General features: G+C 31.0%; 2 protein-coding genes and 1 non-coding gene across 6 annotated transcripts; 1 reads left to right on the top strand and 2 right to left on the bottom strand.

Annotated features, from left to right (window-relative positions):
- Positions 1 to 1,554: 1,554 nt before the first annotated feature.
- Positions 1,555 to 1,638, bottom strand: TRNAL-CAA (transfer RNA leucine (anticodon CAA)). The gene has a single exon. It is a non-coding gene; the product is annotated as a tRNA-Leu (tRNA).
- Positions 1,639 to 2,832: 1,194 nt separating this feature from the next.
- Positions 2,833 to 6,288, bottom strand: LOC108480203 (NADP-dependent D-sorbitol-6-phosphate dehydrogenase-like). Its single transcript, XM_017783109.2, has 6 exons — positions 5,999 to 6,288; positions 4,246 to 4,340; positions 4,041 to 4,158; positions 3,654 to 3,786; positions 3,349 to 3,568; positions 2,833 to 3,276 (listed from the first exon to the last, which is right to left on the bottom strand). The coding sequence occupies exons 1-6, from the start codon at positions 6,129 to 6,131 to the stop codon at positions 3,046 to 3,048; spliced, it is 930 nt and encodes a 309-aa protein (XP_017638598.1). The 5' UTR covers positions 6,132 to 6,288; the 3' UTR covers positions 2,833 to 3,045.
- A 2,646-nt stretch (positions 6,289 to 8,934) lies between these two features.
- LOC108480480 (B-box zinc finger protein 19-like) lies at positions 8,935 to 19,532 on the top strand. 4 transcript variants are annotated; one of them, XM_053017989.1, is made up of 8 exons: positions 8,935 to 9,166; positions 9,760 to 10,018; positions 14,238 to 14,414; positions 14,614 to 14,710; positions 15,097 to 15,212; positions 15,711 to 15,953; positions 16,041 to 16,135; positions 18,395 to 18,575. In XM_053017989.1, exons 3-7 carry the CDS (start codon positions 14,322 to 14,324, stop codon positions 16,128 to 16,130), a joined length of 639 nt encoding a protein of 212 aa, XP_052873949.1. In that variant the 5' UTR covers positions 8,935 to 9,166; positions 9,760 to 10,018; positions 14,238 to 14,321; the 3' UTR covers positions 16,131 to 16,135; positions 18,395 to 18,575. The 4 variants fall into 4 exon arrangements, 2 of the variants coding, with proteins under 2 accessions (XP_052873949.1, XP_052873940.1); XM_053017980.1 differs by lacking the exons at positions 8,935 to 9,166; positions 9,760 to 10,018 and adding an exon at positions 13,964 to 14,076; XR_008269428.1 differs by lacking the exons at positions 8,935 to 9,166; positions 9,760 to 10,018 and adding an exon at positions 19,150 to 19,532 and having other exon boundaries at positions 14,003 to 14,414; positions 18,395 to 18,518.
- The last annotated feature ends 2,496 nt before the right edge of the window (positions 19,533 to 22,028 follow it).

Raw genomic sequence — 22,028 nt, 5'->3', positions numbered from 1 at the left:
GAAAAGGAGGGAGTTTAAATAGAAAGAGAGGGTTCTGGACCAATGATAGCTCGACACGTGTATATATAAAGTTTAAAGATTCAGTAATCTGGGCTAGTGATATCAAAATTTTGATTTAGTAAAACTCGCATATAATTCTGCTATTTTATTTTGAAAAAAGAAAAACAAATTTATTTTAATCTAATTATTTACTTGACACTAACTTATACATATTATTATCTAATAATTATATCCCAATCTGAAAATGACTATCGATAAAATTTTCTTTTTAAAAATTTGAGATGTATTTGTTTGTTAATTTATTTAAATGTTTGATTTTTATTTTTTTATTTTTAGTTTTATGTGTATAAGTTAAAATCAAAACCTGTTTGACGGGAGATTATCTTAGTTGAAATTTTTAAAGTATCGGCCGTGAAAATCAATGGATGTGAAAATCAATGGACTTTCGAATAGTCAGTATTGTTTTGGGTAAGATATTTTATTTACCCACTTTGTCAAAAGCTCGAATACTTAAACAGACACACGGGTGTAGCCAAAGGGACAAGCAAGGGCCTTAGCCCCTTAGCTGAATGGATTAATTTCTATTTTAATATATTGTAAACGTATACATTTTAGTTTAATCATTTTTAGCCTGTTTTAAATAGAAAAATTGTAATTTTGACTCCTTTCAAAGTTAAAAATATCACCTAAATCATTTTAATATAAAATTTTAGCTTTAACTCCATCTCAAATGTTCTAGTGCCAATTTATCATTGCTTTTTAAAATACTTTTAAGATAAAAATATTGTTAAATAAGATGCTTTTGAGTTTTTCAAAAATACTTTTAGGACAAAAATAATTTGCAAAAATATTTTTTTTAGCCAAAAACATAAATAGAAAATTTTAGCTTTTGATAAACAATACTAAACCAAGTCTATCACCTAATTCTTAGTTTTGCCCTTGAAAAGACAATGAATTTATAAAACAATAGCATTTCATTGGGGTGCTTCAAAAGATGAACCATGTACTTAAATTTGGCAACTTTAACTCGGGATATGTGAGATCTAAATAATTCAAATATCACAAAAAAAGCCAATAACACAAAATAACTCGAATAAAATTCAACCTAATTAAAAAAGTGTGTTTAGAAACAAATCAGGTGAAGTAATTAGTTAAAATTACACATGGTTCTGCTTTGTTTCTTGCTAGGCATTTTCTCCTACCACGTACATATTCCCTTTGTGAAGATTCATTTCGTAAAGTTTACTAAAGCATTGAATTTGGACACTGTTTTGCTTGAGTTTCTTTTTTCCTTTTGTTCTAATTATGGTAATGTCTGTTCATGCCTACCTAATCAATGTTTCAAAGACCATTTATACTGTTACCATTCTCCTCATCAATACATTTAAGATTGGTATCCCACACTAACTTAGACATCATGATGTTACTTAACAGCCAAAATAGAATACAGCTTCTACTCTCTTTGTTTCTGGATGGATATTTCCCATAATATTACGTGTTTGCTCTAGGAGGCAACCTGAACGACGCCGTTCTAAGTAAAATGCTTAAATAAAATGTCAGAAGTGGGATTTGAACCCACGCCCTCTCACGAGGACCAGAACTTGAGTCTGGCGCCTTAGACCACTCGGCCATCCTGACTATTTGTTTATTTGATTCTAAAATAAATACTATATATGAATGTTTTAGCTTGTTTTCTCCACTCGCACTTAGGAGTGTGCAAAATTCGGGTAAAACCGAAAAAATTAGGTTGGGGGTAGATTAAATTTTTTTTAAGTTTTCGGTTAACGGTTAATTCAGTTCGAAACTGGTCGGTTAACCGAAAAAATTTGATTAACCGAAAAAAATTAATTAAAAAAATTATAATATATAAATAGCCCACTATTCACTCAAACCCAATCCAACATAAATCTAAATACCCAATCTGATATATATTAATCCAAGTACCCAACCCAACCCAATTACCCAACCCAATTATAAAAATTACAAATAATTTAATAAATAAAAATAAAAATCTAAAACTAACAATAAAAATTAAAAGCATTTAATTTTATACAAATAATTTGGCTAATTCAGGTAGTTCGGTTAATTCGATTAATTCGGTTAATTTTATACTTATTTTAACCAAAAATTAAAAAATATATAATTTTCGGTTAATTCTGTTAACCGACCGATTTAACCAAAAAATTTTCAGTTCGGCTAACGGTTAAAAACTTTGAAAAGTCAATTAATATTATTTTGGGTCGGTTAACCGATTAAACACCCCTACTCGCACTTCGCTATTATTGAATGGAAGCCAAGTCATTCTACCATAGCCCACCAGCTCAAATGCAAATGCATTCATTTTATTATCTAACTGGCTTGTTGTAAGTTTCTTAGATCCAACATAAATAATCATTTATATCTAATTTCAATAAAAACAAAGAGTAAATCCAACCCAAGTGTGAGTGACTAATAAAAAGGAGTACACCATACAGGTATTCAATTTTTATTAAGCTTTTTCATGTATTTTGAACATCTTTGAATGATCATAGCCTTATATCATGGTCCAAATGTGTCAGATAGAAGTATTGGGTATTGTTGAGGGAGATAGAAGTATTGGGTATTGTTGAGGGAGATTAGCTCTGTTGGGAGAAATCTTTGAAGTGTCATCTACCGAGCAGTCAGTCGAACTCTCAAATAAAGGTATTATACTCCTTTGGTCTCTCTTTAGAGTAGAAAGACAACCCGAAGATAAAACCGAGCATAACCACTTCAAATACTTTTCCTGTCAGCGCCCTCAATAAGTATCAAATTTGAATGTTTTTTCCCTCCCAAAATAAAGCAAAAGAAACGAAAGAAAAATTATTCTCAATCCATACAGATAAACGTAAATGTCATAACATACAAGAAACTTAGGTACATTTAAAAAAAAGAAGAAGAAGAAACTTGGGCGATTGATGAATCTAATTATAAGTTTTTTTCTTTGTTGATGCAAGTCATGGACTTTTTTTGCTCTTATTCTTCATAAAACATAAGTCGCCACACAAAGAATACCCGCATCGCACTCTAAGCATACAGATCGATGCCCCAAAACTTGGCAGGTTGATTGGTCCGATATTTCCGGTCAATGGCTTTGATTTTGTCCATGTCTTCTTTGGCTAACTCGAAGTCAAAAACCTCAAAATTCTCTTTCAATCTCTCGAATTTTGATGTCTTTGGGATGACTACCGTGTTTCGTTGGATTCCCCACCGGAGAACGATCTGAGCCACGGTTTTCTTGTACTTCTCAGCTAGCGCCTGAAACCAAAGGACGTACGCACATTAGAAATAAACTTAGATGACCAAAACATCAGGTGGACAATTTTGTACCTTAAGGACAGGATCATCCAAACATGACACTGTTCCAAACCATTCTGCATTAGCAGCAGCACCTCCTAATGGAGTGTGAGCAGTAACACAGATTCCGTGCTTCTGGCAAAATTTTACAAGACAATCACGTTGGAAGTAAGGATGTGTCTCTATCTGGTTTACAGCAGGCTTCACCTTGGAGTAAGCTAGGCAATCTCTTGTTAAAAAGATGTCGTAGTTGCTGTATATGGAATTTGTATCAGATGTAAGTCTAAGGTTAAAAAGATTTATGGATGCAAATCGATAGTCAAGACGGAATTTGAGACCTGATCCCAATGCTACGAACTAAACCCTTGGAAACCAAGTCTTCCATCGCGTGCCAGGTAGTCTCCAACGATATAGTGGTGTCTATGTCCAGGACTCCATCCTTGTCCAAAGGACTGCCCGTTTGACCGACTCCTGCAGGCATAAAAAAATACAGCCAAAATCGAAGAGTGAGTAGTTTCCCAGTTGTTTCTGATGAGAGCCCTTTTAACCATCCGAAATGAGTACGTTCAATCTTTTTTAAGTTTTCCATATATTTGAAGGGTAATCTTCCCATAACCGTATCCTATGCTTACTAAGAGAATTTAAACATGAAATTTACAAAGAAAAAATTACCTGAATTGAGTAAAATGTATGCTAAACAATTAAAGAGAATAGTTGGGAATTACCAGTGTGCTTTACAGCAACGGGAAAGTGAACTAGATACAAATCCAGATAATCCAACTGAAGCTTCTTAAGACTGTCTTTACAGGCCTCAAGAACATGCCCGTGATCAGAATTCCAAAGCTGCAATCGAACTGGATAAGATAAGAACTACAAGATAATGAAGTACAAAGAGAAAAAAAGAAGATTTAAAGTTTCCATTGATCTAGCCTTGGTTGTAATAAAGAGGTCCTCTCTCTTAACAAGCCCGGTTTTGAATGCTTCAGACAATGCCTCACCAACTTCTGCTTCATTCTTGTAGTCAGCTGTAAAACACAGTATAGATGTTAGAGAAACATTAACACGACATAATGTCATCAACAATACATGACATAAAATCAAATAATTCTTGTACTGAAATAAATAGTAAATCTTAAAACATCCAACCATCTTTCGATTTCCCAATCTGTGAAACTAAAGAACTATGGAACTCAAACCCAAGATAACTGCAGACATGGAGGAGAAACATGAACACAACATGTATGCCACTAACAATACATGACAATACAATCAAAGAATGTCTGTACTGAAATAAAGACTAAATCTTCATATAACCAACCGTCTTTCGATTATCCCAATTTGTGAAACTAAAGAAATATGGAACTCAAACCCAGATAACTGCAGACATGTCATAGAAACACGCCACCAACAACACAATCAAAGAATGTCTGTACTGAAATGAAGACAGTATCTTCACATAACCAACCATCTTTCGGTTATCTCAATCTGTGAAACTAAAGAAATATGGAACTCAAACCCATATCATAGAAACACGAATACAACATATATGCCACCAACAATACAATCAAAGAATGTCTGTACTGAAATGAAGACTGCATCTTCACATAACCACCCGTCTCTTGATTATCCCAATCAGTGAAACTAAAGAAATATGGAACTCTAACCCAGATAACTGCAGACAACTGAGACAACCAAGGACACATTGGAGACACATGAACAATGCCACCAACAATACATGACAATAAAACCAAAGAATGCCCATACTGCAATAAAGACTAAATGTTCACACATCCATCTGACTTTCAATCAGTCAAACTAAAATACTACAGAACACAAACCCGAGACAACCAGCGACTTGTCGGAGGAACATGAACACAACATATATGCCACCAACAATACACGACAATAAAATCAAAGAAAACCTATACTACAATAAAGACTAAATTTCCATATATACAACCAACTTTCAATCAATCAAGCTAAAGTACTACGGAACACAAACCCGAGACAACCACCAACTTGTCGGAGGAACATAGACATGACATATATGCCATATATGCCACTAACAATACATAACAACACAATCAAAGAATGCCTGTGTAACAATAAAGACTAAATCTCCACATATCTAAACAACTTTCAATCAGTCAAACTAAAGTCCTACAGAACACAAACCCAAGACAACCACCGACTGTTTGGAGGAATATGAACATGACATATGTGCCACTAACAATACATGACAACACAATCAATGAATGCATATATATTGTCCAACAACCGTCTCTTAGATTTCCAGATCTATGACTCTATAGTACTATAAGACTCAAACTCGAGGCTTAGCTTAGACGGTTCATGCAACCATACTTTAGCAGTCCCTTAACTCTATCCCCCAAGTCATATAAACAAATAAACAGATTAGCATAATAAAATCATTTTATTGTCCATAAATATTCTTAAAATGTTATCATTTCCATAATTATTGTGATTAATTTTTTTCCAAAACACTTGAACTGAGAAACTTCATCCAGTCACTAACATCCAAAGTTTAACCAAAATAAAAAAAATAAAAAAAAACAAAAAAAAAACCTCAGATATAATGAAACAGTATGAAAATTGCAATGATTTCATCACACTCTAATAAATGATTAAATAAAGAAATTAAAAAAAAAAAAGCCCAAACTACCAGCACAATCGAAATGACGATAACCAAGCTTGATGGAGTTGATGATGAGGTCTCTAACGTCTTTTCCATCCATACGCCAAACACCTAAACCAACCACTGGCATCTTAAATCCATTGTTCAGTGTGATCGCCATTTTCCCCCCTTTGGTCTCTGTAAATCAAATCTGCTATCTCTACGAAGGACTTGGAACAACGAAATTAAAATGTTTCCCCATTTTTTGTTGGGCCTGCTGCCACCTGTTTACTCTTGGCTGCTCTATTTTGCCTTTATCCTATCTTCAATCAATGATAAGAATCGTCTGATTTGGGACTCTTGATCGGCTCCTTGGCCCAGACCCACTTAAATTTTATTTAATTTATCATAAATAAATTAGGCTTTTTTAATAAAAATAATTAAATAAAAAAATGTATGTAAACAGATTAATTATAAAATGAGATATTTTCTATATGGCACCACCCTAATTTTTTTTAGAAAAAATGATTTTTATTAATGTCGTCTGACATAGTGGTGGTATTTGAGTGTAATGTAATAAATCAAAACATTTCATACCTGATATAAAATTTTCCCTTTTAGATTGACTATTGTAAAAAAGAAACTTGGGGCATCACAATGCCGCATGTTTTAAGGGATAATCGTTTAATAAACCATTTTTTTTCATAACAACTAATCTAAAATGAATAATTTTTCGTAAATGTTTTGGCTTATCACACTTTAATTCACCGCTATTGCTATCAATAAGCACCGACAAAAAATTATTACTTTTAAATAGGGTGGTGCCGCCAACCAATTAGGCGACACTGATATTTACTTTAGAAAACATTCTATTTCGTAATTAATTTGTTTCTCATATATTCTTATATTTAATTATGTTTTAGTAATACTTTTATAAAAAAAACCAATAAATTACTAATAATAGAGAATAAGTATAAATTAGTCAAAGATGCTGAATTTAAAATGTTAAATTGTGCTATTAGGCCCTTTATTATGCGTAAATTGTGAATTTAGTTCATATACTATAACTTGGTTATTTTTAAATTATTTATTTTAAAATTTAAAATTCCAGTGTTAGCTTAAATCAGTAGCTGTTAATTTGGTTACATGTTAATTGCCAGCTTGCTATTTTTCCATAATTCTCGCAAAAAAACATATGATATTAGTTAATGAATTTAAAAACTTTAAATTTCAAAAAATATAAAGATTAAAATCAATAAATTTGAAGAATATGAATTAAATACATAATGTTGTGGTATCTATGAAATTTCAATAGTAATAGATACAAAAGCATTATCCTTTAAAACTAACATTTATGTACTTAGGCAATACTAGATTTTCCAATATCTCAATACATACCTCGACAAAAACCAATCTTTATTTAGACACATTGATGCTATCTATATATAAAAGAGTCCCTAATACACTAGGGACATAGCTTAATCCTTGCTATGTGGAAGGCTCCAAAGGCACTTAATTGAATCTAGCTTGGCATCTTCTTCAAATCAAATTATAGCTTTTTTCAAGTTTAGCCCGTATTTCTTTAAGTATTATTGACTTATTTTGTATGTGTTAAGGGTTATGCTCTAGTACTTAAACCCCGGCTTTCAAAATTTTAAATTGAAAAATATACAATTTGTTTTTCATTAACTTGACATTCATAGCCCTATTTTCCCTGAATAATATATTGACCAATTTTTATATTCATCCAAAGTTTCGAGTCTTCTAAGGAAATGAACTATTAGGCATGTTGTCAAATTCATATGTCTTATTTGGAGACTTGACATGATGGCTTTACAATAACGCCTTCTTCCCAAACTTGAAAGGAAAAAAATATAATATTACTTTGTGCTAGTAGCAAAAAGACTCCTCTAATCAAGCATGTGATTCTTCGAAGTTAAGCAAAAGAAACAATAAATTTGAAGTAGAAAATGATGATCAATGCAAAATTTACAATAAATTCTAAAGAACAAGGAAATATAGCAACACACAATAATCCTACTAAAGCGCATCGAGAGCATCTCCCTAACATGCGCTTTTTCCCACTTTTAAAATATTACTTGGTTCTACTAAATATACAAGTTTATGCATAGTTCAAAACAATATTTAATCAAACTTATTTAACTCTACCATTTTAGATTAGGATTGGAATCTTAAAATTAAAAAAGTATAGGGACTAACATTGATTGATAAAGTATAAGGACTAAATTCACTACTTACTCAATATGTAGGGACTAATAACATAATTTGGCCTATCATAAAATATAAAAATTAATTAAAAAAGAAAAAGTGTTCATCGTACTAGACACCACCAAACTACGACCCTTATATTAAATTAGTCTCTAAATTATTGATGTTGTATCAATCGGTATTTTATTATTAAAATTAATATTTTAACTATTAAATGACACACCAAATTTTATGTAGCTAAAATTAAAATTAGAGTTTTAAAGAAAATAGAACGTTGTTGCATAACTTAAAAACCTTAAAATAAAGTAAAATTGAAAAAAAAAGAGTTAACAATAAAGCTTTTGTAAAAAAGCATTGAAAATCTTGAAATTAAGATTTAAAAAAATAATTTTTACAATATTCATTTTAATTAAAATATAATTTTAAATTATGTCACATAAGTTCTAATATGTCATTTAAAAGTTAAATTAACTGTATTAATAATGGAAGAACTTAAATTAACGGTATTAATAATGGAAGAACCTAATTAATATAAGCTCAATAGTTTGGGATGTAATTAGAATGATTTAAAGTTTAGAGACTAATTTAGAATGGATTCACGATTTAGGGATGTTTGGTGCAATTAGCTCAAAGACAAAAAAAAATTAATTTTTAAAAAATAGCCAAAAAAAAATAGAAATAAAACTTTGGAAATAGGCATATGCGAAATAAAAATCGAAAATGGGCCCAATTGCATGAATTGCCCACTTAACCAATTACCGCGCAAAATTAAAATGGCTGATTTCCTTCCCTCTTGTTTCCTTCATGCGCGGCAAAAAGAAGCGGGGAGATAACAGAGAGATCAAAAGCTTTCGACTGGTTTTTTCGTCAGATGTACACGAAACCGTTTTGGTCCAGTAAACCCGTAAATGTCTTCTTCTTTCACCCCCGATGAAACGGCGCCGTTCTTCGGCTTCCTCGGCCGCGCCGCTGCTCTCGTCTTTTCCTGTAACTAATCCTTACCTCTCAATATATCATTATTATTTTTAAATATTAGACCCTTTTAATTATTTTGATATTAAATCTGTTTTAATTTGACATTTATTTCATTTTTCTGATAGTATTTTTTTTTTGGATCACTAATAGCAATATTTAGCGAATAAATTGAAAAAGAAGGATCATAAGATTTTAATTTTTATTATGAATTTTGTATAAATTCGGTGGTATTTAGTATTGATATTTGAATTTGAGATATGAATAGTTACGAAATAAGTAATTCTGTTGATTGAGCTGAGTCAATATTTGTTGTTTATATTGGAATTATATGACGGAATTCGCGTGAATTAGTCTTTTACATGTCAATCTGAATATTGCATTCAAATAAACTATTAATGGTTTAATTGATGAAAAATTACTGAAAACTTTTACTTTCATTGTAAATATTGTATAATTCAGTGGTTTGAAATAGATATTTGAATATGGGATATATATATTTATGAAATATAAGTTATTACTTTGATTCTGTTGAGTAAATATTGCACTCTGAAATTCAGAAGGGTTTGAATCGAAGAAGAGAAGTTAAATTAAACTTGTGAATTCAGGTATGGCGAGCTCCGTACGGGACGGCTAAGAGCGGGGCTGGTGTGGCGTCGATGGGTGTGATGAGGCCTGAGTTGTTATGGCCGGTTTTGGGTATTTATGGATTGATCATTGCTGTTACATCGGTACTGGGATCAATCCAAAGGCCAAATCGTACCATCGTTTCGTTGGTTATGCCCATCTTTCATCCGGTCTCGCTTGTTGCCTCGCCAGGCTTTCTGCCGGAATGGCTATCGGAATTGTTGGTGATGCTGGTGTCAGGTATGGTGCTTTGATCCCTCCCATGTTCTTAACTTAGATTGCACATTCTTGGCTAATTGATTAACACCAGAATGTTGTGTCGGTGGGAAAGTTTTGATTTATTCTTTTCATATGTTGCTTTATGGTCCCATTGAGTTTATTAGTATAGTATGTTCTCTCCATATTTGGTTTACTTGTGTAATTAAGCCTAGCTAAACTCAAGCAGTAAGAAGTTGAGGTTCAATGGAGTTTTATTTTTAAGGTTATAGCTTGATTTGAAACAAACTAACTTGAGTTTGATTTTATGCTTGATTAGTGCTAGAGCTTTAGTTCAAAAATAACAAATATATATTATAAAATAAAAAGTTTGATTAGTCTTGCTTGATACTTCAGTCTAGTATTAAGAACGCTGGAGTTCAACTACTTCGATAATTTTAGCTCTTGATAGTAATCAAACTGAATTTAAACAATTTTTTAATCGAATATGAATAGCTTGTAAATTTAGGTGTCTCATTTACACATTAATTTGAGTTGGATTTTAAAATCTATGTTGTCCTTAACTTTGGTTAGGGTTCTTAGTTTGATATGCCCTTGAGATTGCTCATCCTATGTTGCTCCGAGTCTTCTTTCCTTTAAGTTCCAATGTCTGACATTTGTGTTGAACACATTTTTGATCATGAGTGTAGGGATATGATCATCAAAATATGTGTAAAACTAAGAAAAAATGGAACCATGACATGTGAAAGTTTCCAATTGTTATCATCTTGTGTTCTCGAGCTGAGTAAAGATGCTCGCAATCTGGTTTAGTAGGGTGCTATATGTTTACATATCTGCAAAATAAGTTTGAGTTTCAGATAAGGAACTCTGTAGAATGAGATAATTTATTTTACAAAACTTACTTAGTTTTCAATTGATTCGGCCAATCGATCTGATTCAATTAAACAACTTCGATTTGAGATTATTGTTAGGGTTTGTCTTTGATACATGATATATATAAAGAGATTTAGGTTGCATTTGCTTTGAAAGAATTTTTTAAGTTTTCATTTTCTATTTTTGAAAATTGAGAAATATATTTAAAAAAATAGTTTTTTAAATAATGAAAATAGTGAAAAATATTTAATTTTCAAAATAGAAATGAAAACAATTAAATAATTAAATTAAAATATAATTTATTAAAATATATTACAATAGTAAAATAAAATGCAACAAGATAAGAAAAGGTTTAAAGGTAATGTTTCTAAAGAATTTGAACTAGGGTAAATTTAATGCATAAAATGAAAATTAAAAATCTCTTATTTCCATTTTTTCTTTTTTCAAAACATTTTATTGAAAATAACGAAAACATGTTTCTTATTATTCTCTAACTTTGATATATTTTTATTTTTCAAAATTTACTATTTTTCGTTTTCTAGAAAAATAAAAATAAAATAACCTTTACTTCCTGAAGCTAAATGCACTAACTTTTTTTAAAAAAATGCACTAACATTTTTAATTTTGATTTATGTGAAATGTGATATTTTAATATTGTATAATATCATCACTTAATTTTTTCTTAAAATGTAATTTTAAGTGATGATGTGACATAATATCGAGGCGTCACTACATTACATAAACTAGGATTGAGAAAATTTGTCAAGTTTTATTATTATGTGAATAAAACAAATTCAAAGATTAAGTTGGATAGAGTTATTAAGTTGAGAGACTAAACCTTATTTAACTCGTAATTATGCTAATAATTGTTATGAGTTAATTGATATTATCTCAATTACAAAAATACAATAAAAACAAAAAATTCCTTAAATTATAATAATAAAATCAGAGTACTTATGTAGTTTTAGTTTTTGTTTTGAAAATTTACCCTTTTAACATATTTCCTATTTTTCTAAAACTTCCTAATTTTTAAAGATAACTATATATATACCTTCTCAAGAAAATTTAGTGGATATAATTACAGCTCCCCTCTTTAAACAAAATTATCTGCTTAAAATCACTATTTATTTTTTCAAAATGTATATTTTGAAAAAATTATTTATTTTTCAAAAATACTATTTTATTACCGATAGAGTGAACGTCAAGAATTCTGGTTTATATATTGTGCATGGATTGAAATATATAATTTTTAATACTAGTGGCCTCAATTTAAAACACGTGGATAGGGTGGTGGCCCAAAGCACGAATCGAGAATTGGTGGATGAAAATCGTTTTGAAGGCCGTTTTCATTGTTTCTTTTTAGTTTTACCTCCCCACCTTTGAATCTCATTAAATAAGTGAACCTTGTTAAGAAAACAATATCTACGGTCACTTATATAGATGGGTCAATTGTCATACAGATCAAACGATTTTAAGAACACGACATATGACCTGTCAGTCACGTCCAAACACACATGTAAGAGGAACACTATGACTAAAGCTTCCAAGCCTTCATATGTAGGCACTTGCCAATGGATATATAAGACCATACATAACATTAGATTGACAATGACTGCGAGATATCTATATACTATTACGTCAATATTTTTCAATAAAATTCAACACTTTCTGAAACCTCTTAATGTGTGAATGGTCATAATCCTCCTATCACTCATATTTTATAAAAAATTAAAATAAATCTATTTTAAAAATTAAGATTTTATTATTAATTTTTCATTTGAAAGGTCAATATCTTTTATTATTTAGTTAAACTTTTCCTATTTTTCACTTTTTGCCACCTTTAATGGATAATAATCCAATTATCCAGAAGAAAGGAAAGATTATCCAAAATAGAAAAAGGCTTTTGGATGATAGTCTAATGGTATTCCACAAAACTTGAAATGTAAGATGCATAAGAATTTGTCAATTTTTAATTTAATTTCTAAATTTAAATTCCGTAAAAATGTGATAGTATAATCCTTTGAAATTATATCATATCACCACTAAAATACTAAAAATATAAAATTTAAACAAAAACAAAACTTATGGAATATATAAGAAATGGTAATAAAAAATATTAGTTAAAATGACCTAATCTTAAAGTATCAAACCATCACATATTAATGGAATTAAAAATATGGACCAAATTGAGAAAATTATCAAATTTCAAAAATAACCAAAAAAGTTTAGAGGTCAATTTGAAAAAAATACCAAATTTATGTACTAAATGTTACTTTTTCCTTATATAGAATACTGCTAACTTCAGTAAGCTGATTGCTCCAATCACGAGTATTATGGACCCTGCTACTTAATGATCATTGTATCATCTATATCTTCATTAAGTGCGTTGATGATTGTTATTTATAAAAAGCCACCATAAAAAAATTAGGGAACAAATCATGGTGACAGCAGCTTAGCAGTCACGGATTTATTACCCAACGTAATTAAACAACACACATTCGCCTTGACATGCTAACACGTGTTTGCCCAAAATATGAACAAATTATCTAACTGATTTATTTTAAATTTATAATTGTTGAAAAAGTCTAAAACGAATTGGTTCATTCAAAATAAAAAAAATTGTTTTAAAATTTAATGGATCTTTATGTTCGGAATCTTTTCTAAAAAATTATTATATCGACGTGCCAACAAACTTTAATTTTTAGTTATTCTTTAAAAACGCTATCATATAATTAAATAAATGTTTTAAAAATTAATTAAAATTAAATACATAATTTTATTAATTAATTACTATATTTTGTGATTATGGTTTTAAATTTTTGATATTTTTAGTTTGAATTTTCTTTTGTAAATCATATATATATTTTCAGTTTAGATTTGATTTTTTAAGTGATATTATGTGTAAATTATGTTTGATTTTTTTTAGTACTGATTTAGATATATTTTGATTATTAATTGATTAAAAGACTTTTGAAAGACTTTCTAAATTAAACCATTCAGCAAATTTTACTCTATAATTTATTTTTTTAAATTATTACATTTAATAACAAAATTATTTATATTATATTTGAATTATTTTATGAGAGTTAAAAATTGAAAAAAATAAAAGAGCGAGTATGAAGATTTAAATGCTCGCAGCGCGTCAATGTTGTGTTGTGCTCAAGGCAATTTCTTTTCTCGTAGTTTCTCTGAGTCTACGAAAAACAAAAGTAGCTGCTTTGCTCCTCTGTTTTCAGCTTCTCCATTTATCGAAAATCCTTTTTTTTTTTCGATTTATCATCTCTAGTTTCAATCACTCTTTCGTTGTAATTGAAATGAATAGTTATTTGTAGAATCATTGAATCCGTTTCTTTTTGAAAATTTTTATCAGTTCTCTTCATCGTTCTGTGAAAGAATGCCGTCAAAGCGAATAAAGTAAGGAGTTAAACACAAAAAAGGAAACAAATAAGCCAAAATGCGAACGCTTTGCGACGTTTGTGAGAGAGCCGCCGCGATCATTTTCTGTGCTGCCGACGAGGCCGCTCTTTGCCGTTCCTGTGACGAAAAGGTCTCTTCATTTTTCCCTACTTTTCAGTACTAGTGATTAATCGATGCGTATCTATTGATATGTCCATAGTTTGATTTATTTGCACACTGGTATTTGACTTGAAATTCTTGGAATTGAAATTAGTGAAATCATCTCAAGAGTTTTGTTAAAAAAAATTAGCAGTAATTTGATTAAATGTGAATTTACTGGGAATTTTCAGGTTCACATGTGTAACAAGCTTGCAAGTAGACATGTGAGAGTTGGGTTTGCTGACCCCAGTGATGTCCCACGCTGTGATATATGCGAAAATGCACCAGGTATGTATGTATGTATGTATGTATGTAAGTATCAAGGCGAATCCAGGAAAATATTAGTGGGAGGGAATTGAATTATAAATTTTTTAGATTTCAAAACTTATAATTTCATTATTTTTTGTAGGACTAAAATGATTTTTTTCCCATTTTGGGGGGACAAAGGGAAAATTTACCATATATAATTTTATAAATTTATTATTTATAGGGAGACTGAAAGGTTAACTTTCCATGGGGGCCAAGGTCCCTGCCTGCCCCCTAAATTCGCCCTTGTATGCATGTATAGATGGATGGATGATTTGATTTCCTTTTTCTTATTGAGTAGTATACTTATTGTGAAAACATTTTCTTTTTTTTTGGAAATTTCTTCATTTGTTGATTTGTGTATGTAGCTTTCTTTTACTGTGAAGTAGATGGCAGTTCCCTTTGCTTTCAATGTGATATGATTGTACATGTTGGAGGTAAAAGGACCCATGGGAGATATCTCTTGTTGAGGCAGAGAGTTGAGGTTTGTAACTCTTTTGTAGACTCTTTTTTTTTTTCACTGTTTTAATGGTATGGTTGTCATCCCACTTCGGTTAAATCCGGGATTGCGTATGCTCTTTACATTCGAGTTAGCATTAAGTTGGATTCCGTTATATTGTTATTGCATGTTCGAGTTTATCACACGATTGGCTATTATATCATCTGCCTATGGAGTTTTTTACCGCAGCCAATTGGTTTTAGCCTGCCAAAGTTCTCCCCCTTTGTTGTAGTTTCCAGGGGATAAGCCTGCTCATTTGGAGGAACTCGGGTTGCAACCGGTTGATCCAAATGATGTAAGGAAGCCCACATTGGTTAAATTTGGGATTGCGTATGCTCTTTAAGTTGGATCCTGTTATATTGTTATTGTTGTTATTGCATGTTCGAGTTTATCACACTATAGGCGATTATATTATCTACCTATGGAGGTCTTTTACTGCAGCCAATTGGTTTTAGCCTGCCAAAGTTCTTCCCCTTATTGTAGTTTCCAGGGGATAAGCCTGCTCATTTGGAGGAACTCGGGTTGCAACCGGTTGATCTGAATGATGTAAGAAAGGACCAAAAATGGCAACCTAATTTTGCAGGGAGAGAGAACCAGCAAAATCATAAACACTCCCTTGTTCCGGCGCTTGACGGTAATGATGATGGAGACGGAAAGGTAGGTAATAAGTTGATTGATCTAAATACCAACCCCCAACGGCTGCATGGCCAGGCTTCAACGATTCAGGTATCGTTTTCCAAAGTTCTGTCCTTTATTTTTACTTGCTATTTTTTCCAAAAACCTTATTAATTTGGTAATTGCTTCATGTTTAAGGAGCAAGCCATGGATGTTTCAAGTAAGAATAATCATGACTCTGCAAGTGTGGTCCCTGTTGGATCCTTCAAAAGAGAGCCTGATAAATGATCTAGGTATTATCTCTGGCTTATGTTTGTTCACTTGTTTAAGAGCATTGCAAACATTTGGTTATGAGGTTTTTTTGTTTTATGGACATTTCCTGATACTTTTATATTATATTATATATATTTGAATGATAGAAGTACTATAAAGGCCCCTGTATTAAGATTTAGATTGTATTTTATCCTCTCTATTCAAAAAGTAGGTAAATTAGTGCTTATACATCAGATCAAAGAGCAAACCAGTCATTCTATTAAAAATTCAATCAATTTCTATTGTTAAAAACTGGTCCCTGTACGCCAACCTAAGATACACATGGCACACCATGTGTCATTACATGGTTATTCCGTTAGCCCAACCAATTTTTTAAAGTATAAATGGATGAAATATTTAACAAAAATGATTAATTTGCTTTTTAATCTTACGTGTTAGGACTAATTTTTTAATTTTTTTAGTAGAGAGAACAAAATACAATCTAACTCCTAGCACTAGGGCCTCCATGATGCTGTCCAAGCAGATACACTTTCTCTCACATGAAAATGCCTTTTGCTTAAGGCATATCCCTTATTTTAGAAAAAAAATGCCTGTGATCTAAAATTGATAAAGTGTGCAAATACTTAATTGGATTGCCCAAGCAGATTCACTTTCTTTCACATGAAAATGCCTTTTGCCTAACGCATTCATTATTTTTTTTCCCTTAGAGCTCAATATGTTATGTTTGATGAACTGTAATCGACTAGTAGGGGAAAGAAAAATTATGTTAACATTGTCATATTTGGTGGATTTTTTTTTTTGTATTAGTATGTTGGGATCATATTTGTTCTGAATGACTTCGGAAATTGTTAACTGATGTGAACTATGAATTGAGAAATGAAATTTTCTTCACCGTTGTCAATCTCGATGAAGTCAGCTTGACATGATTGCAGCTGCTGTGTGGGTTAAATTACTATTTGGGGTTCGAATTTGGCAACTATTCAAATATTGGTGCTTGAATTTATTTTTATCCAAATCAGGCCCTAAACTTGACAATTATTCTCATATTAGTGCTTGAATTTTTCTTTGTCTAAGTTAGTCCCCGAATTTGTTTCTACATTCGGACCTGAACTTGGTAATTGTTCTCACATTGGAGCTAGAAGTTTAGGCCTCAATGTTGAAACAATTTTCAAATTTAGGATCTAACTTGGACAAAATAAAATTCAGACCCCGATGTGAGAATAGTTGCCAAATTCATGTAACTAAAACATGATACATGTTACTAAGATTGAAATTTAATGACAGACAGTTGCAAATTATAGTCACTGGTGTTTATGTGGCATTTAAAGAAGTGAAAAAATGGTAGCATTGTGCGGATCCTGACTCATATAGTGCCATAAGATTTCCTAGGCTTTTTGTCTTAGGGTCAAGCCGTGCTAATTATCTTCATGAGAAATGGTGTCTAATGATAGAAACAGATAAATAACATTTGAACACAACACATGGTAACATGTCGGCTTTTGCTTGCTTACCTGTCTTGTTGATTTGGAATCTTTATAGTTAGGTATGAGTAATACAAAACTAATCTAGTTGTAACAGAGGTATACAAAAATTATACTCTTTTTATTTACCTGTGTTTTCCTTGTAGTTTTCTTATATGTTACGTGGACTCGAAGTTGTTTGTTATAATTATTTGGAGGATCATATATAACTTTATTACACATGTTTTTGAACAACTATTTGACATATTTCATTTAAGTCATTAGGTTGTTAAAATCATTGTTATATAGTCTTATTTGTTCGCACTATCTACACCAATCAAAAATTTAAACAACTTTCTTCTTTGATTTCCAACACTAACCGACAGATTGATTTGAATCTAAAGTATGTTTTTCTATTTGTCAATAGGTATTGATTCATCGTACCGGTTTTCTAATTATCACTTGCAACTCGTTAGCCTTACTTTAAAGAAAAAAATATAACAGTTCAGTGATTTGAATAAAAACTTTCGAATAGTTCAATAATTATTTTATAATTTTTTTAAATTGAGTGACCAAAATATAAATTTATTAATAGTTTAGTACCTTTTAAGTGTAGTTTACCTTTTTCCTTTCTCTCTTGAAGTAGCGTTATCCAACACCCATATCGAACGGATATCCAGACAAAAGTATATGAATGTACTTCAAATGACCCTCTGAACACGAGTTTCTTTGGATACAAATATTTTCCATATGTTGCCTAATCATGTGGGACTTTCCTTACAAAACATTTTGTGTAATAAAACTAATATTGTGGTGCAGATATTGGTGGACAAATGGTTTAAAGGCTCTCTGTTTCTTATGTTACATTCCTTGTTCCATGAACAAGTAAAAAAAAAAAAGTGTCAACTTTTGGAGATAAGCTTCACCATGTAACGTAGTGAAGGTATGTGGCATTTTACACTTTTATATGCAGCCTTGAGAATGCCATTGGTTGCCATAAGCTGATAACTGATATATATATATATATATATATAAAAAGATTTTATATTTTAGGTAACACCTTACGAATGAATCGAATGTTGTTACTTAATTAAAAAAAAAAGTTGTGTTTTTTTTAAATTAGGTATTTTATCCAATAAATTAAAATATGTCACAAGTCTTTATATTTTATTTTTAGAATTTACGCTTTCAACTTTTCAGATTTGAAAATTCAAGTCTAACTATTAATATTGTTAAAATTATTTTATTAAATTTATGTTTATTACAACATATTTTTAGTTATATGACCATTTGATGAGTTTTTTTTTAAATTTAAAATATCACAATAATAAATTTAAAAAAACAATTTAACAATTAGACTTGAATCCTTTTCATACGTGAAGTTCGGAAGAAATGGGTTAAACTTAAAACATAGCGTCCAATCGTTCTTTAAAAAAAATTTCCATTGCCAGGACTTGAATCCGAGGTTTTTTTTATGTGTGAAGAGTCAAGTATCCTAACCACCTAAACTACAGCAAATCTACAACGGATATTAAAATTACTCATTAAGTGAATTTTCTTATACCCTAGTGAAGCCAGACAAGTGGCATTCATGCGAGTAACCCTTCGTGAACCTTCGACGATTATGCTTGCACACAGTCCACAGCTCATCCCTCGTGACACATTTCTCATTGTATCCACCTTGTCATAATCGTCACGTACAACCTCGAGGAAACTAATGTTGGAGAAGAACAACCTATGGCCATGTAGGATCATGCAATACACCCAATAATTGTTTTGGAATGACACTAATAATCGTGTCACGACGTGCATGCATTGAGGTTATGAATCAACACAATTAACTCTAAATATTTAGCGGTGCTTTGCAAGTGTAATAGGTTGACTTGTAATATTTATAATGTTACAATGGAACACTCGAATATTCCAAGCATCAAACTTAAGAGAGTTTGAGGATAAAGTAATCAATATGTGACAGGTATGCAAATAGAAAGTCTAGCTAACTACTCGCTAGGTACTATATTACGGCAATTCATAATCAAGCATAATTGCACTAAATTAACTAAATAACACTAAGAAGGACCAAATTGTAAAACATGCAAAATTATGCAATTAACAATTCAAGGCACACAAGCGACTGGTTGACTTCTGTTGTTGATTAGTATTTGGATTAGGGATCTAAAAAGGTTTAAACTTCTAATGGACTCAATTTTTTCTCTCGGTTACCATTTTATCAAATTAAATGATTTAGTCTAGTTTATTTCTCGATCTCACTGAATTAACTCGGGATAATCAAATTGGTGCTTAATAGGAACTCCTTTCGGCCTCACCTATTTAAATAATGGAGATGAAAAATACCAACAAAGATTAGATTTTTATACTTTGAAAAGAAAATGGAGTTGAAATATATTAAAGACTTTGGATGAAAATGAAAATACAAAGTGAGTTTTGAGTACCAAAGTGCAATTAATACAAGAGCAATGGTAGAAACTAATTAAATTGCCAACTAAAAACAAGAAAAAGCTAAAAACTAAACCCTAAAACATGAAGCCTATTCTAAATGATGTTTTCCTCAAGGTTGGGCCATCGTCATCTTCCTACATCAACTCAAACACATCGTTAGGTTCCCTATGTAACACCCCTAACCCGTATCCGCTGCCAGAACAGGGTTTCGGAGCATTACTACCATTTACAGATCACTAAAAAAATTTAAATATTTACCGATTCAATGCATCATATAAATAAATATATTACCATTCAATCAACAGTTTGACACTTGTATAAGCATCAAACAGCAACATTGTTAGTATACTTGCACATATCTCATATAAATTCAACATTGATATATCTATTTTCTCGACATATCGCACTTGAGTTTAATAATAGTCTCAACTTACATGATTTCCTTGTATCAACATATCAAAGATAATCATATATGTACATGTCATGAAACATATCATGTTCTTACCGTTTCTTCATAAGCATATATCATTCATTTCATTATATCAATATTTCATGCTCCATCATTTCCATATATTTTATGTATATTTATTCGGTAATAGCTTACATCAAACTTAACATAAATTATATTCCATGTACTTATACTTATTTCGTTTATCTATCTTCATAATTATTTCATATAACCATTCGTCATCGATACATATTACCGAATATCAATTGTTCAACAAATTTTAGGCGTCTCCCATCCACGGTCTTATTTATCTTTGACATGATGCCATAGTGTCTTTCAACTATGGTCTTACTCATTTTCATCATGTTGCCATGGTATCTTTCAACCATGGTCTTGTTCATTTCATATCACGTTGCCATGGTATCTTTCAACCATGGTCTTACACATTCATATCGAGTTGCCATGGTATCTTTCAACCATGGTCTTACACATTTCATATCGAGAGAGCACACCCATGAACCTCATCCTTATAGTGGGATTACCAGTCCAGGTTAAATCCCCTGCAACGACAATTACTCTAATGAGCTTGGATCTAAATTACCAGTCCAGGCTAAATTCAGACCCTAATTCGGATTACCCGTCCGGGCTAAATCCATTTTACACGTATTCTTCGGGAGGGCTATATCAGAATAGGATCACCCGTCCGAGCTAGATCCTTTTTACCGTCAATTCCTTTTCAGAGATCCATCGAATTTTCCTTTCATTCAAGTGGGATTTATTTTCAATTTATATCGAGTATTATCAATATTTCATCAAATATCATGAATTGAACATTCAAATCATATTTTCATCACATAACCATATATTTCAAGTATTTAAAATACAATTCAAGTTACACAAACTTACCTCATTGCTTGTTTGTGTTTATAATTTCATTAATCCGATATCTTTTCTTTTCCACGATCAAGTCTCATATTTGAGTCGTCCGGATCTTTATAAATAAATTTGATCATCATTTTCATTCATTTCATCTTCTAATGCATTTAATTAATGCACTAGGCAAAATTACCATTTTGCCCCTAAACTTTTAATTAATGACGATTTCATCCTTAGGGTCAGGAAAATAGAATTCTTGCAATTTAATCCTTATTTCCAGCTATTATTCTCATATATATTGATAACAGTCCATGAATTCTATAAAATATCAGAATTTTCCATAATTTCAACACTTTTCAATTTAATCCCTAAAACATGTTTTCCCCCGATCTTGAACTACATTAATAATTTCATTCAATTTTGTAATTTAAATAATAAAATAATCCATTTCATGCAATTTGGTCATTTTTGACATTTTTAAAAAATTACCTATAAAGTTTTACTTTTATTCAATTTAGTCCCTAAGCCTAAAATATGCAAATTAGCCATGCTTAATGAATATTCATATATGTTTTCCTCCTCCTCCTCTCCATTCCACATCCTTGATGTATGTAGCACACTTGTAAGTAACATTATCTATAATCTTTATTATTTACTTTTTATGAATAT

Source organism: Gossypium arboreum, chromosome 1 (genome assembly GCF_025698485.1).
Source record: "Gossypium arboreum isolate Shixiya-1 chromosome 1, ASM2569848v2, whole genome shotgun sequence".
NCBI lineage: Eukaryota > Viridiplantae > Streptophyta > Magnoliopsida > Malvales > Malvaceae > Gossypium > Gossypium arboreum.
Note: the sequence above shows the minus strand (reverse complement) of the source record. Positions and strands in the feature narration are given on the sequence as shown.